Below are 18229 nucleotides of genomic sequence, written 5' to 3' on the forward strand. Positions count from 1 at the left end.
TGCTGAAGGACACCTACACAGAACTTACTGAGAGATAGAGGCTGGAAAATTACTCATTCACACCACCTACAGTATCAAAACCAGTGTGATACCACAGAGGGAACTGGTCCCTCATCATGGTCAGCTTTCTCTACGTCCGTTGTTGACAAGAAGTCACAGTCATCTGCAGTCTTCCTATGGGTAATTTACCACGACCGCTTCACTGCTCTTCCAGCTAACTTGCCACCTCATGAGCCAAAATACCCTACTATTTGTTTCACTCTCCCTCCTCTCGTTGCTCCTCATGCAGTTCATATGATCTTTACGGCCCAATAATTCAACAGGGGGGCTTGACGGCTGAACAGCCTTTGCTCTACCTTGCAGAGTCTCCTGGGAACAGTCAAAATAAGGGCTGTTTGTAAAATCCTGTGTTCCAGGAAGACGTCACCCTGGCAGCACATACCATCTTTGATGGATCTCTTATAAACCCCTGCTTTATTTTGTCTCCGTGTCATGACAGTTCTATTTAATTTAATTTAATTCTACCAGTATATGCTGATCCCAGTCCAGCTAACTGCCTGGCATGAGGCCCTGTTGCATAAGCAGGACAAATTTACGGTAGCTACTAAATGGCTGAAAGTAAAACTTCATGCCACCCACTAAAACAAGCCATTAGTCTGAGTGTCCACTCTAGTACGTTCTTTCATGCCTAACCCATTTATGCAAGTGTCCTAGCCAGGTTAGAAATATTAAGTGCCTTTTAGTGAACAGACATGCTAACTAATTCATCCAGGTTTAGATATTAACACCAGCCAACAGTAGTGGTGGTGTACAAGCAGAGTGTGAGTTAAAAACTGCTGAGAATGTACTGACATCAAGCCTGAATGAGGCCTAACATCCACCTTGTCAGATATCCTACCTCACTGTGAACATCTTCTTCTATTCTACAGTCACTTGGTCAAAAAACATTAACTACCATACAGCCTGTATGAGGCTGAACGCTGGGTGCTTAACGAGGAAAAAAAGAAAAAAGTATCTCCGCCTCTTTTAAGTGCGGAAGTCTGAAACAGGAAGTAGATACAGAAGAAGAGGAAGCTGTCCTATTTGATAACACAAAGTGGTGCAAAGACACCACTAAATATGACACATGCACCCATATGCTGATAATACATGTAGATAAGAGCTGACATTTTCAGAGAGCGACGGAGGGAAAAAGCTGAGGCTGATTCTTGTTCTTTGTAAACATATTTTAATATCCTACACAGACAGACGGATACAATTTAGCCACATATCCTGTTAGCAGATGTGGATAATCAGATACGTTATTGTGTAGGCCCGTTTAGCATGTGAATCAATCGACCGTACACATACAGTATAGTTCAGGATTATGTGATGATCTAATTAATCTCTATCAGGGTCCGATGTGCTGTCTGAAGCTTCGGCGTCAGGAAAGGGTTAACGCTTTGACCTCGGCTCAAAGGCACAGAAACACTGCTCTAGTTGTCTGCATCTATAAAGTGCCTGTAAGTAAAAAAAACCTTCAGGTGAATCTGGATCAGCTTGAGCTTTCTCTATAGTGTGTGTGTGTGTGTGTGGGTGTGTAATGAATTAGATTATCAAGTGCACTGCTGTCTGTTGAAGCAACAATACCATCTGTACATGTATATATATTACTTACGTGGCATGATCCCTTGGCTGACCAGTTCCTCTCGTGTGCGTCTCTGCTGGAGTTTGAGTTGGAGGACTGCATGGAGACAGAGGAGAAGAGAGAGTCAGTGCCGGCTGGTGAACAGAAAAAAAAACAAAAAACCCTGCAGCGATGGAGCTTTACAGCCTCTTTATAGTTTCTTTATGTCCACTGATCAGCAGTCCATCCTCCACATTTAGATAAATAAACCTGTACGGGCAGCCAGATGCATTTGGACTGGCATGAAGAGGACCTGCACTCTCTGGCACTCAATTCATCCTCACCATTTCCCCCTTTCTGCCGTGCTTTTTTTTTTGAAGCTACAGTGGAGGCGGGTACAAGAAGGGCGTGAGCAGACTAGTACTACACACTTCCTGTTTCTAGACTTTTTTTTTTTGTTTTTAATTTCAGTGTGAAGATGTGTGTAAAAAAACAGTTTATTAAAAAATAAATGAGGGAGACGACACAAATCAACAAAGGAAGTAAAAAAAAAGAAAAAAAAGAATGTGGAGTTGAGAAAGACCAGCATCGATATGAGGATAGATGAGGGAGAAAAAAAAAAAAAAGCGCATATGGGCTGATTGCGCCGTCATCTCAAAACAGGAAGTACTTGTTACATAACACAGAGGCTGGCAGGGAGAGTGTCAAGGAACACAACGCGGGACAAAAAGGAGCTGGACCATGTCTGACCTTTCTGCACATACAAAGTTTCAGCTGTTATGAACTGTGGAGCCTTGTTGTATCTTTTAGAATCTAACTTGCCTTTGGCTGAAAGCTTATTAGCCCTCATTCTTGCACCATAATCACAACTGAATGCTATATTAGATATCAGTTAATGATGCATTAACAACTTGGTGAGACCCAGATGAAGAATTGGAGAGGAATAAAAAATTCAATTTGTGCAGCTTCGGGATCAAGTGAGTGCATTGTATTTCATCATTGTGCAATGGCCTTTGCTGTGGTATCGGTTTCATTGCAACACAATGATAATTTAGGGAAGTGAGCTGGACCCTTTAGTTAGTCACGACGACTATAAACACATCAGTGTCACAGGTTTGTCACTGCAGACACTTGTTTGTGGTATGACAGCTTTTAGATAAATACAGATACATAACTGATAGTGCGCTTTACTTCCACTTCGCTTCTTAGCAAGACCTGTTTTTTTATTTTAAAACTGATGTCGCAGACATTTACTGTCTGTCTTGTTTTTATACTTCACAGAAATTGATAAAATCAGAGGAAGGACCTAGTATGTTATTACACCAAATACTATTTTCACCAACAGACGTACAGCTCAGCTAAACTCAGCTGAGAGTCTTGTTTTATAAGTACCAGCTGTCCCTGCTAAAAGGGTATGTGTATGTGTGTGTGTGTGTGTGTGTGTGTGTGTGTGTGTGTGTGTGAGTGTGTGTGTGTGTGTGTGTATATGAAGTGGAACACACCACTGAGGCTTCCCAAGCATTTCTGGCCGGGGTTGTGTCTGCTACTTTGAGGACAAGCAGCACCTGTTCCTTCCTACTAACAAAAGTGACATCATTGGTGCTCGACAGGCCAGCTAACAGGTTAGCTGCGCCGCGTAGCTGCTGCTCTGTTATGACAAACAATCCAGGCCTGGACAGCAGCACCGAGAGTCCCATGAATTAATGTCAGAGCCTGTGCAACTAAATGTCATTCCTTGGCTCTAAATCCTAGCTGGCAATCCCAGCTCCCCTCTGTTATATCCACAAGCGTGTATATGCGCTGCGTCTTGGGAGATCAGGCGAGCACTAGAGACTCCCCTCTGGAAGCAATAACATGTCAGTTCACACTCGGCCGTGTAGACACAAAGACCTAAACACAGCAACGCCAGTGCGTGTACTGTGTATGTTGCACCCGTGCCTCGGCTAACAGATACGTTTTCCCTAAGCACCAAACACTTGGGGAGACTCACGTGTTGCCTGAACATGCACACACACACACACACACACAAACACAAAAACACACACTGACCGTGCCATGGCCGAGTGCAGGATAAGAAGCCGCACCGCTCTTCCAGGGAAGAGGTTTATTCTGGGAGAGAGAATCTTACACTTTCCCTCTATCACAGCCTCACATCTCCCTGCTCCCTCCTCGTTCTCCACACACACACACACACACACACACACACACACACACACACACACACACACACACACACACACACACACACACACACACACACACACACACACACTCCAGTTAACTAAGTTATTCTTTGTAGTACTCTCTCTTTCTCATTCCTCTCTTTATCCCTCATCTCTGGCACTAAGTCAACTGGAAGTCCGAGCGTTGGCTGTTTAGTTCAGTGGTCACGGTGCCTTGTAATGGCCTTTATCACCCTTTTATCAACAAAGTCAGTAAAGAATTTAGTATAGAACTCAACTTAAAAGGACAATGTGTCAGCCGTCGTTAAAACCTCTTTGTCGCTGGTTTGAAATAGATTGCTGCAGACGTCTCACGATGACACCTCAAATTTGCTGGTGATCGTTTGAAAAGTGTGAAAAGCAGCATTGGTGTTAAACTGTGGGCTGATGTGGGGAAGCAGATATGAATCATGTTTCATAGGAGAAAAACTAAATCATTGAATAACCGAATGAAAAACAAATATGGAGGCCAGGAATAATTAATTCTGCGTTTTTCTCAGAAGTGTGAGTGAGAGTTTTAGTATCAGTAATGCGTTTACATGAACTTTATGCATTTCTTTTTAAGCATTTCCTTAATAGAGGTTAAGGATAAAGAGAAACCAGGTTAACAGAGTTCGACTTCTGCTGGATGAAACAAATATCTTGACCATATATATATATATATATATGTGTGTAACTGTGTTTGTACAGGGAATGTTACGTGCGCAGGTTAAAGGCTTCAGGCAGGAAAAGTACCGCCGTGGCAACAATGCGTCAGATTAAAAGGAAAGATCACTGCAATCAAATAATTAATTCAATAGTCAGACTAAAACTGAAACAGAAATACATTCAAGTCAGTTTTCCGAGCTGTACGGTAAACTATTTATAAAATCCACAAACATGCACACTCATAGAGAAATACTGAGTATAGTAAAGGTTTTGGGAAGAATCTGATTACCGACAAGCTGCGAGTTATCTTGTATTTTACAGTAAACAGGTTATTGCAGTGCGTGTAAACACGTTCCCTGATTTCTCACTGTAACCTGGTGTGTATGTACACATAGTCAGTGTTGATGCTTATATTTGCAAACTGTGAAAAGCTGAATGCCTTCATGTTACGGAGATGAGGGATTAAATCAGGTTTGAGGGCCATTTCGGGTTAATTTAAGAAAAGGATAAAAAGGCAGGGCATGTTTTATTGGGATACTAGGCCACAGCCAAAACTGGCCTCCGCAGTCATAAAAAAGTTAGAGCGAGAGAGCACGGAGGGAGAGAGGCACAAAGACGGCAGAGACGCCTACATTTACAGCTTTTAGATGAAGCGGAGGGAACAATAGCGAACCACACTACTTAATCAATCAAGCCAGTGATCTTTTGGTAACAGGATGCCGTCTCTAACCTCTGCACCAACCTGCTGGCCCGAGAAAGTCACACCGAAAGTCACAGATAATATAAAGCTAGAGAAAGGCAGCAAAACACAGTTTCAGTTTCAGAAAGAAAATCCTCTTTTCACATCTTAAATTCTTAATTTAAAGATTTGGGTGTGTGTGAGCCTACATCTTAAAATGATTTGAATATCTTCAAGTAAATCATTGACCAACATGCCATTGATATTTCTAACCTAATAAATAAATAACATAAATAATCATTGATGTCTCAACTGCAACTGATAAAGTGTCTGATGATCAAATAACGATGAAGTAATCCTCTCAGATGAGCTCAGTAGTTAAACACAGCCGTCTCACAGCTATAAATCATGAGCTACTACAGTAAAAACCTTTAGTTAGGGGATTCTGTGTGCGCGCACTGACAGAAAGGTCACATACATGATAGTCAACTTCTACAGAAGACCTTTGAAAAAGTAAAATTAGCGGGGGGGAGAGGGATCCGAAGGGTTAGGTTTAGGGTTAGAGAGGCGTCGGATAGGAAGAAGGAAGAGGTCGGTGAGGTTTTGCCAAGATCTTGGCGGCCAACTGGGCTAATCCTGCTCCGCTCATGTGTCGTTAGATCTGATTAAACATGTCTGAGTGCCGTCACTGTCCCAAAAGACTCCCCCACACCTGGCACTGCTAAGCCTACACACACACACACACACCGACTATAGCGACACACATGAAGGCTGAACGCTCCGTGCTCACACAGGGTGAGAAAGTCGGCAAATGAAGACGGAACCAGACGAGCTAGTACTGCCACATACAAATAATTACCCCCCTCCCCTCCCCAGCATGAGTCTCACAGACGCTCTCAACAAAAGGTTACACTTGGCATTGACGTTGGAAATTTGGAAAGCCTGTTGATGCTCTCCTATATGAGCTCATCATTTGCGCACAGTAGCGCAGTTCGATTGCATCTGTTGAACAGAGAGATAAATGCAGCAACTGACCGCAGCAAATGTTTCACATGAGTGGAAATGGAAAGAGGCTAGAGGGCACGAACAATGCAAGGTTACTGCCATTCGCACCTTGGAATCACTCCCGCTGCCTTCGCACTGCCGCACTGTGCTGAAAGCCAGATGACAACAAGAAGAGGTGTGATGAATACTAATCATCTTAAAGTTCAAGGAACAGGAGTCAAGATTTTTAAAGCTTCGAGCGGTTCTTGTCACTCACGCTTTCTTTCAGATTCGAGACATGCCTCCTTTGAAGGATTTAGCAAAAGTCTGTTGTTAGCCAAAAGCAGATCTGGAATAATATATTTCAACTGACAGCTTCATCTTTCGTCTGTAGTCAGTAATCTATGACTAACCCTTGCCTGTAATGCCTGTAATGACGGTAATAAACAAACTAAAGCTTACTTTACTGTTCTACTCACTCAAAACTGATATTTTGGGCTGTATCCCCAGTTTCTGATCTCATGTCATTGTTGGCTGCCTTGTTTTTTACCATTTTTGTGGATATGGACAGTATTTGTTTTAGATCTGAAACATTTAGTCGACGGACGGAAAATGAATCGGCAACCATCGGCACCAAAAAAGTCGAACGTTTGCTTCTTGAGTTAGAGAATTATTATTCTGTTTTGATATCACTGTGAACTGAATGTTTTTGGTACAGAAGACGACATTTGAGGACGTCATCTCGAGCTCTGGGAAACTAACTTTATAGACCAAACAATGAATCGATTAATCAAGAAAATAATTGGCAGATTTTCCTTTGTTTTTTTCTGAAATGTACAAATAACATCAAGATCTAAAGACTCTTGAAAAGATAAAATCAGCTACTTCCAGGCTGAAAATGTCATTTTATAAATATTAAATATTTGCTGGTGGCTCCAGTTGGGTCATAACTTAAAGGTAACATATGGAGTTTTTGACCACTAGCAGCGCTATAGAGCAATGTTTTGATGTGTGGCTCCCAGCTTTGTTTGTTATTGTGCATGCACATGAGCATGCAGGGTGACACCATACACAGTCCTGCTGATGGTTTTACACTATTTGGCTGATCTAAAGGGGGGGCAGAAATGCACCAAGACAGGCAGTAATGTGCCAGAAAAGTCAGGGAAGATTTTTTTTTTTTTAACATTTTCCAAAAATGGGCTTTGGAAGAGTTTTTATGAAGAGGGAAATGCATTCAACATGTTCAGCCAGCCTCAAGGACACACACGATGCATTCTGGTGAGTAAACATTAATTTGTTTAGTTGCAGGGAAACTCCACAGGGCTCCTTTAATATTACGGCAACATGCTATGTGACTTCAGCATCATAGGCTGTAGTCCCCCGCACTTCCTTAATATAACATAGTGGTCATGTTTACTCTGTTGAAAGGGTTTATTAGAGAGACCATCCACTTCCTTCCGTCTTTAAAATGAAACAAAATCGCTTATTTTTAGCAGAGCCCAATTAATTATTCATACGAAGCCATAAAGTACTGTTATGAAGCTGTAGACTGAGGCACACAAACACAAATCATATCAGATATCTTGTGTCTCTACTGACTGTGTGTAGCTCCGGATCGCCCACCTTCTTTCAGGCTGTGATAGACAAGTCTGTCATGATCCATCTTCAGTCCTGCCTTCTCCATGTCTTCTCCCATTGGAGGAGAGCCCCCGGGGGAGGGTTCAAAGGACAGGCAATGGTTGGTGTCCAGCATTATCATTCAGAATGGAGATCAATTAGATGGTAAACATTGAACTTCTCATTCAAAAGTGGTCCTCCTCCCAAATACCAAATGTTGGCTGTTTTGGCTCAAGAGGGGAGGGAGGAAGAGTCCTCGATGTGTCAAAACTGCACCAGCTGTCCCTTCAGTTAGCTGTCCTCTCTTTCCAACGGAAGGACGCGAATCAAATGTTGTAGAAGACTCCCATACAAGTCGAAGATAATCTCCTTTTAAAACAAAGACGACTAGGAAAAAAAAAAACGCCGCTACTGCCTCTCCTCTCCTCTCCCAATACCTCTCTCTCCTCTGTATCAGGATAATCGATTGGTCTGTCTCAGCTTCTCTCGCTTTCTCTACTTCCTCCTACTCTCTCCTTTCCTTTGCAGTGGCAGCCGGCGAGTCACGACAGCGTTGCTCTGCGAAGGTTTCCCGGAGAGACGGGAGGGGAGGAAGAAATCCACAGGGCGAGTCGTGGATGAAAAAGCGCAAGAGAGCCGAGGGAGTGAGCTGAAAAGAGGCCAGTGGCGGAGGAAGAGAGGACAGCAGTGAGCTCAGCGGAGAGTGCCCAGTGAGACTGCTCTGGTTGCAGCTCCTCCTGAATCTCGCAGACACACACACACACACACACACACACACACACACACACACACACACACACACACACACACACACACACACACACACACACACACAAGCAGGGAGTGTTGCCGATAAAGTTCTCCTGCTCAGCTGTTGCCATTCATTCACTGTTACAGGCTGAGGGGGGCTGCCACATGCAGACCTCCACCCTGTTAAACACAAACACAACCTATAGACCAAAATCACAGCGACATCAATGAGACAATCAGTTCTTTAACGCTGTCGGAACAACTCCTGCTACACAGCCTCGCTCTCAAAAAACGGTGACTCAGTCAATCTATAAACAGTTTACTGAACAAGTAGAAACGGCAGTTACTGTTTTCAGTTATGACCTCATCCTGCGTTATCGACCTTTGTCAAGGATGCTCTAGCTTAATCTGATCCCGGCACGAATCACAAGCCATGACTTTTAGAGGGACTGATTGATACCCAATCACCACTGTGATCCTGAAATGTTTTTTTTTTGTTGTTTTATTTATTTATTTATTTTTTACACAGACTGCCCTTGAGGAAAGGCAGTGCACTCATACAGGGATTTAAAGCTGACGCACCGTAATCCCATCAACAAAAAAAAAAACTCTTTTGCAGTCCAGTCCCACCACCAAACTCTCTCTGGCTCCTGCAGAATGCTGATGGTAAACGCCGTCGCTGGCCGCAGCCCCCCCTCCCCATCCCCCTCCCCCTCCCCCCCTTCTCTGTTTTAAATAGCAGGGCCAGCTGGCCATAAGGGGGCTATATTCAGCTTGGTATCACCTGTGCACTCACAGGGTAAGGTTACTTTGAGGCACACACATGCAAACTTTAAGCCCCATTTTCTCGGACTAAATCAATTTTTCATGAGGCATGACACAAGGGGAGATACATTACTTTCATACCTTCCATTTCACTGTATATATATATATATATATATATATATATATACACAGCACAGAGAGGAGTCGGCCTATTAATAAAACAATGGCCAAACATCCGATATGAAAACTCAGCACGCTGTGTGACAACATGGCTGCTCAGTACAGTCCGCCTCTCTCATACAGGTGACACAGACGCGACCACAGAAAAGTCAGACGACACCTTGAACAAACGGTGGCTGCTGTCTACAATAACTGTCTGTTATGAGTGTATGATTAAAGTCCACCTGCTGGCATGATTCACAGTCTGGGCAGGAAACACACAGATGACAACACATACTGGGATTAGGATGTTGCTGTGTGGGTTGAGCTGATCTCAGTGACACACACGCCCCGCGTCATAAAGTCACACGCGGCGCACCAGAAACGTTGGTTTATTTTCATCTTCAACGGCTCCAAATTCAAAAATCCTTCAGCGGGTTTAATGTCGGTTTTCTTCTAATTCCGGGGGAGCTTCTGTGTGTTTACATCTCCACTGGATTTTTCCCCACAGACTCTGTTTCTGTATCACAGAACACAAAAGGGCCATAATTCCCACAGCGATAATGACATCATGCGTAGATGACAATTCACAGCTTAATTGTAACATATAAAACGGGTGTGGTGTGATGACTGTCATTATTATCTTGACTGTAGAGTTTTTATGGTTTTAGAGCTCAATGGCCCCGGTGTGTGGGAAGAAAAGCTATGTCGTTTCTGATAACAAAACCGTACCCGGCTAAGAAGTTTATGTACAGACTACAGAGATAAGAAACTAGTAGATTACGTATGAATTATTGATTTAATTTACTGACAGTTTAACAGATAAAAAAAGGCATCGAGACAATTATTAATTATAGCAGGCCTGATTGCCGGGAAGGATGCCAATGTTTCAAATGTATAGCAGCACTACCGCTATGGGACGTTTTTGCATACTGTTTGAAGACTAGTCACTACTATTACACTGGGTAGTGATTTTAGCCTTTAGCAAGAGAAATTAGCTGTCATAGTTGTGGATTCAGTTGAACATTCCACTGAAGCTATTTGGCCTTGGACATCCTTATCTGGAGCTTTCTTTATCCTTCGCTGAAAAACGTTTCTGGGAATGAAAAAAAAAAAAGGAAAACACTTCTTTTTGTGCAAGCAGACAGGATATAATTACTGTATGGAGTTCTTGCTAAAATAATGACTCAGAGGTTTCCTGTGGATGTGTAAATGAATAGAAAACCCCCCCACAGCTTCCAGTCAGTCAGTATAACCCAGACCACTGGGAGCACGGAGACCTGAAATTGTTGTTTTCCTCTGAAATGGCATGTAAACATACTGGATTTTAGTACTGAGCTTGATTTGGAAGAAATCAATTCAAACCCAATTCTTCTCAGAAAAGTAGACGGCAAACACACATGCAATACAGAAAAATTAAATCAAGATAGACATACCTTAAAAATTCAATTCAAGGACTTCAGTAAAGGTGAAAAAACTAAAAAAAAAATCTAGACTAGCCCCGAATAAAAAGCTGCCACCACTGTACAGTTAAGGATTAAAATGAAATGACATTGTCTCCTCATGCATTGTCATTTCTTCACAATCAAAACATACTACACAATAATTTAGGAGGTTATAGAAATACTGGATGAGAATGTCCACTACTTTGCTGAGGCATCCCAAACATCAACACCACTATTCTGTAGCCGACCGCTTTTAAAAACACAACATGACATGATGCTTTGTTACCCTTAAAAACGGGTTGAAATGAAGAAGATAAACTGACTGCAGCTTCAACTAATGTTTGAACTTTTGTACTCTGATAGTGAGACATCGTGACCTGCTCGGGACACAGAGCGTTATGTCCTTAGGTCATGACCAGCCCCAAAACAATTACCCCACCGCATTCCATTAACCTTCCCGCAAGCAAGTAGTAGTTTCCGAAAAAAACCTCATCCAATCATCTAATCACCACTAACAAACTAGACCGGGCAGGCCTGGTTCAGGTGAAGCGCATTTACAGCCTGGAGGCAACATTCTCAGAAACCAAACAGTCTGACGGAGACATTTCTGTCCATGAACGGGACAGGGTCTTGTTTTCCTGTTGGCTATAAAGGACACTCTGTCCATTTTACACATCAGTGTATAACTTCTACTCTCATACTGGTGCAGTGACTTTGAATATGGATTTCACATAAATAATTACACAACTGATTCCATATGACGAGGCCAAGTCAGCGATTGCCGGCAGCTTCAACTTCTTTGATTTGTTCTGGCAGCTTGTCAATAACAACACGTTATAACAACTGCTGTGTGTTGTCATTGTCAGTGCACACGTCTTGTGCAAAAAGACATTCTATTAAATTTCTGCATGCTCTATGAACACCCATTGAGTCCTCCTCCTCAAGAAGATAGATAGAAGCAGCTATCTAATATCAATCAAGTCACTAAAGGAAGTTTTTGAATGTGATTCACAGATTCAAAGTTAATTCATATGTGACCGGTCTATTACGAAGGATTCTCTAGTGGTGTCTTCTACTGTGAGTCGCACTACTGAAGAAGACAGATAAATAAGAAGCTCTCCTACTGTATGTGCACTTTGATAACATCTTTTTAAAAAGAAAGGGAGAAGTCTTTTCACTAGGGCTGGGCTATCAAACCGCAATCCTTTTTGCACTAATCGCCGCAGAGTGCCAAATTTCGAAAGTTGGCAGTGAATGCTTGGCTGATTCTTAGGCATGTTTTCATTTGTTGTTTGATCAGATATTTATTTTCCTTTCTAACTTTTTGGACATTAAGCTGTTTTTTTAGGCAGAGTTCCTTGTTTAACGCTGATCTATTTTCCATATTTTTTTATGGAAAAATAAGATATTTCTATTCCCCAAACTAAGGAGTCAGGAATGGTATGGTGTTGTTCACTGCACTGAAACACAGATAACAGATTCTCACAATACCCACTTGTACTCTTCCATTTGTATTATCAAGTTTTTCTGCATTTCATACTGGTGATCTTCAAGTCACAAGTAAGTTTACCAACAAGTACAAAAAAAACAACAAAAAAACAGATGCGGCAAACCTGACCTGCCAAGAAACCAAGCGGGCCGAACGTCAGTGTACTGCAGGTCACACCGGCCATTAACATTCCAGCAAGGAAAACAGAAGGTGTTTTTTCCTTTTACTTCCTGGTGCCCCCCCCCTCATCCCCCCCACCCCCCGTCCACCCTCCCACCCCACCCGGTCTGCTGTGGAATTTACCAGCACTGTTTGCATTTGGCTTTGACTCAACACTGACATCGAGCTGGGGATTTCTTAGTGTTGATCCACTGATATTTTTGAACTGTGAAAAAAAAAAAAAAAACACAGCCTGAGGAGTCTGGTTAATGATGTCAGAAACAAGATGCTCACACTGAGGAGACTGGGAGCTGCATGGTAGCATGGTAGCCATGTGTGTAATCATGAAGAAAGGATGTGGAATCTGGCACGAAACCCTAATGTAAACGGGGGGGACTATAGCGAAGCTGCACTTAATCATTTACTCTACTGTGTTTGCACAGGAAGGAAGTGACTGCCAGAAGCTCGTAAGCCAACTCTTCATGTGTTTACACATGAAACAATCATACCAGTCTTTTCGGGATATCGGACAAATAATCCCTTGCTGACCTAATGCTGCACTTGAGTTTCATTCTCAAAAGGAATGAAGTCTTATTCTCTTTTCAGCTGTCAGAGTTAAAGAATAGCTTGAAAGACAGAGGTCTGTTTTGCAATGAACAGATTACTTAAGGGGCGGGGGGGGGGGGGGATTGTACAAAGGCAAACAAATCTGGAGGCGCACACAACCAAATAGTCAACTTTTACTTTAAAGCTAAGTAAGGGGAAATTTAAGGTTGATATAACAAGCACATCATGACCAGCTGTACCATTAGCACTGTGGGAAATTAAAGCCTTCTGAATGCTGGTAAAAAAGTTTGTTGTGGGTCTAAGTGCTCTCTGAACGTCTCTTAAACACTCAAAGCTTCTCTGTTGACCAGCCTGCAGCAGCACTCTTCACCTTGTCACGTCTTGTCAATAAAAAGTAGTCCAACTGAGGTCTAATTGTGTACTGTTGAAGGAGAGAGAGAGAGAGAGGCATCTATAAAAGCACAAGTGCTGAATGAAAAATAAAAGGCAGAAGCCAGTTGGCAGCTGTTAACATCTGGTAACATGAACCTTCACTGTAAACCAGAAAAGCTGGAAAGAGGGAAAAACAGAGTACCAGAACCCAGAGAAGGGTGTTCCCTGACCAGTGATGACGGCTTTGTCACAGACTCTTACATAACCTGCACATCTGAAAATGATTTTTATTGTAACGAACCCCCTAACCTCCTGCCCTACTTACAGAGGAAACACAGCTTTCTTTTCTCTTTCACGACTGGTTTGCATTTCGCTCCTAAAAAACAACGGACTGCTGGGCAGACTGGCAGGGAAGACGAGCGGCCGGAGCCAATTAGCACGACAGAGAGAAAAGAGAAATAAAGACAACAATCGCACGGGGGTTGAAGTGAGGGTGAGAGCATGTGTGCAGCATGTGAGTGTCTGACAGAGAGTGTCTGTTTTTTTGGCCTGGGTTTGAGAAATTCTCTCTGATAGTGTATGTGTGTGTGTTCTTGCCCAGTGTTTTCCTTCAGGTTGGGGTGTTTTATAGGCCTCTTCTTCCTGCCTTCCCCTCCCCTTCTTCATTCTCTTATTGCATATAACATCTAATAAAAGCCTGGCTGTTAATTTGCTTCACCCACCAAAATGACAGGGTTTTTATTAGACACCGACCTTTAATGTCGAGTGTTTAAGTGAGCTGCTGACGCTAAATGACGTGTACATGGAACAGAATTTCATAAGGGGGGGGAGAAAAGTGTTGCTTCCTTCTCTATTTACAAAAAAATTGATTCAAAAATGAGGTCAGGCCAGCTTAATGTTTTCAAGTTATTGTGCCCACCTTTGTTACTTATCTCTGATTCCAGGAAGGTAGTTTGTCGTCTGTGGTGTTTGCAGATCTGGTTTATTGCTGATAAAAAAAAAATCTTTCACTTTCTGATGCGTCTTACTGATAACGTCTCCAACTGACAAACAGCCCAAACAATAACCACATAAAAGACACGACTTGAAAGTTGAATTGTTCTCCACCGCCGTAAAAAATCCTTCAGAGAGAGAGAGAGAGAGAGTACGAGAATGTGAAAACAAAGGCAGAGGCAATCGAGTGGCCGTGACAAGTCTGAAATGATCATGAGTATTTTTAATACAAGCAGAAACAGCTGTGTTCTTTAGTGTGGTCTGAGAGTGGGAACACTGGTGGCCATGTGCTGGCGGTGAGGGAGTAACAGACTGGTGAGACAGGAGACGAGCCCTCTGAGCTTTCCCTGGAATCTCTGGAGTCTGGTGACGCTGTTGATGCCGTCTACTGTTATCAGCAAACTTTCAAAGTGTTTATTCAAACGCTAAGACTCGGCATGTTGTTAAATTAGCTTAATATTTGACTTTATTGTACTTGTGGCCTTGTCACATCATAAAATATCAGTGACTCCTTGTGTTTCATATACAGCCCAGATAACAAACGCCTTGAAAAACATTGATTTCATCTCGTGTCGTCATCAACTCTTGAATTTTCTTTGGCGCATGGCTCATCGTCTGAGTCACCAGAATTAAACAACAAGAGTCCCGTCAGTTAACGGTGACGTGTGCTACGTTCATCAGCCAGCATTAATTAGACCACACCTAGTCCCATTTGTCACAGGCTAATGGCTGCTCTGTTCTTCAAAAAAACCACAGCTAATTGAGTTGTCGACAAGGAGCAAACTAAACCGACTCGAGCATATATGTCCCGCAGCAGCAGGTTTGTACCTGTAACTGTGTGTGTGTGTGTGTGTGTGTGTGTGTGTGTGTGTGTGTGTGTGTAAGTACACCTCTGAAACCCAAACTCACATATTTGAAAAGTAGAGGGTTTGTAGTGGATAATGTTGGGTAAAGCTCATTTTAAAATGACTATGGCTTGCCATATAATGCAATACAAGACTATTGCTGTGATTCTCATTAATCTCATTAATACTAAGCCCATTTCGATTACAACATGCCACATTAATTATCAGGTTTTTCTACACACAACACTGATTAAAAACGTGTGTATTTGAGTGTGTAGTTCCAGCTGTGTCCGAACCACACACCACAACATAGGGACATTTATAAATGTCAGTATACAAAGCTGTATGTAATATGATATAAGTGTGTGAGAGTGTGTGTATTTATATAATAGCTTGTTGTTTGTGTATATATATATATATATATATATATATATATATATATATATATATATATACACATTTGCTGGGAAATGTGTGTTTGCATGCTCAGCTGCTCCATGCTGCATGTTTTCAGATTGAAGCGCATGTTATAAGATACGTGTGTGTGTGTGTGTGTGTGTGTGTGTGTGTGTGTGTTTAAAAAGATTTCTCAAGCTACATGAGTGGGCTTGTACCTGTGGGTGTGCAATCACCGAGCAGAGCTACGAATCAGTGTGAGTGTGCTTAGCTGATAAAGCGCTTTTCTTTAGCTGGAGGCTACAGATGTGAGCGAGGCTGTTTAGCTATGCTCTCTCTCTCTCTCTCTCTTCTCATTATCTAACAGGAATTTACTGGATCACAAATCAAAGATGTGAGTGTGTTAGTGCTTGTTGAAATACCGCGCTGTCAGGCCACACTGGGGAAATGGAAGGCTACCAAAGCCTGTAAGTGCACGTCCAGGTCCAGGTCCAGGTCTCAACAGTGACACGAGTTGCGGAGAGTGTGTGTGTTTGTGTGTGTGTGTGTATGTACTGGTGAGTCATGCACAATCAGTGGGTGTGTGCGTGGTGTGCTGGACACATTTAAGATTTAAGCATTTTCGCAAAACTTGTCTCAGTTGCATAAATATGATCCTGCCTGTATGTTTATCAGACTAAAAGCTGTTTACATTGATGACAAACTACGACGTTTGCTCTCCTGTTGTTTAGATTCAGCCAGTTTCATTATGTTACTGGAAAGGTAAGATTTCTCCTGCAGTTTAATTTGCTCCAACATGCAGGCATTCACTAAATACACTTTATAATTCTTACAAGGAAATGTGCGAGTTACCAAGAAAACATGCTGCTGTAATTTTAAAAAAATGTTAAGTGATCTCTTTTGTTTTTGTGTTCCAGTCCATTTTCATTCCTTTTTAATTGGACACTTTTTTTTTTAATGTTTTTGACTTTCTTGGGAATATCTAGATTATCTAATGCTAGTACACAGTCAGTGGCAGAGAGGCGAGGAGACATGCAGCTGGACTGTGTTTGCTGCAGCTGTGTGTTTGGATCAGATTGAAACACAGCCCCTCCTTCCTTCCTTCTTTCTTTCTTTCCCCCCGTTTCCACTTCTCCAATCCTTTTTTTACAGCCTTATTTTTCAATCCCGTCTCCTCTCATATTACATTTCTTCATTCTCTCCACGCTTATTCCTCCTCTTTCTTGCTATCTATCAGTCTATCTATCTAATTCTTCTCTCCCTCCTCCTACTCTCAGCCTGACAGAGTGCTATGAGGCCTCTGCTGCTGGCAGCCTCCCAATCTGTTACATAACAGTACCCACAGCCTCCCTGAATCACTGCTGGGCTAGGCTAACCTCAGCCAAGCAACATATCTAGCTACCCCAGTGTTTCCCCTACCGTTGCCTTGCGCTAATGGCACAACATCAGAGTGTAGGCTACGGCCCATCTATTGTCATTATGAGAGGGTGGGGAGGAATAGAGACGTGATCTGTATCTCTCTTTGTTTACAAGTCTGGATGATGTAGTCGGCCAAAAAGAGAACCTCACTGATGGAATTTCGACTACCCTGCTCCTCTCCCCCAACATTTAGCAGCACAGTCTGTATCCCTGCTCTTTCTGTTTTTGAAGAAAGGTATCCAAGTCATGCTTTAATTTCTCTTAAATCCTGAACTCCGGATGGCAACAAAGCTGTAACTCCTGGGTTTTATCTTGTTTCAAAGACTAACACCCTTATCCTAGTCCCAATAGTGCAGATAGCTTCTTCTTCTGTGACAAGAAAGTATAATGGTCAGAAGAAGGACTCCCTGTCTCTGAAAACACTGAAGTCTGGATTTTAACTTGCCTGTGTGCCACTGCATTGCTGGTGTATTAATCAGTTAAACCAGATGGAGCAAAAAGCCTGCAGACTCTCAGACCACAGTGAGACATGCTAGAAAATCGCTGTGTAAGCTTCTTTAAGACAGTGCGGGCACAGAGAAAACACTGTCTCATCGCATATATCATTTAAAATACCAGTCTTAAACACTAGCAGACGTAGTCCGTGCCATGATCTGGAACAATCTGTTCTGACTGAATTGGTCATCTCCAGTGAAATCTGGAGCAGAGTCTGTGACGCCTCTAACCTACTTTTTCCACCCCGGCTCCAGCCCCTGTGTTGTCTGTTGTTCCTCACATAACTTCTCCAGCCCTGTCTGGACCCTGGTCCCTGGCCTGTAAGTCAGTCCTCTGAGGTAGTAGCTTGGCTGGACATTTGAAAGTTGCTGGCAGTGAGACGGAGGCGTGGAGGGAGGGGATGGTCATTTTTCTGAGAAGAGCCCCAATACATCAACCACACCTTTCGACTCAGGAGCGTCCCCATAAACCTGGCCTCACAGCCCTGCCTGCTCCTTTTATACCAGAAACCCTCTGAGTCAAAGTAGTAAATGACAGCATGCAGGCTTTACATCATTGGCTAATTTGAACACATCTTTTAATTGAGTTTTTTCTTTGTTGCTGTGGTTAATATCTACAG

General features: G+C 42.6%; 1 protein-coding gene across 7 annotated transcripts in view; it reads right to left on the reverse strand.

Moving 5' to 3' along the window:
* Positions 1-18229, reverse strand: part of mrtfab (myocardin related transcription factor Ab) — a 37945-nt gene that overhangs the window by 14909 nt on the left and 4807 nt on the right. For 3 of the 7 annotated variants that reach the window (XM_042397428.1, XM_042397430.1, XM_042397429.1), the window contains exons 1-2: positions 7763-8440; positions 1658-1723 (exon numbers count right to left, since the gene is read on the reverse strand). In XM_042397428.1, the coding sequence (XP_042253362.1) occupies positions 1658-1723; positions 7763-7898 (202 nt within the window). In that variant the 5' untranslated portion in view covers positions 7899-8440. Of the gene's footprint in view, positions 1-1657; positions 1724-7762; positions 8442-18229 lie in introns of those variants that run through there. The other 4 variants (XM_042397427.1, XM_042397426.1, XM_042397433.1 and 1 more) reach the window with 2 other exon arrangements.

This window comes from Thunnus maccoyii, chromosome 20 (assembly GCF_910596095.1).
Source record: "Thunnus maccoyii chromosome 20, fThuMac1.1, whole genome shotgun sequence".
NCBI lineage: Eukaryota > Metazoa > Chordata > Actinopteri > Scombriformes > Scombridae > Thunnus > Thunnus maccoyii.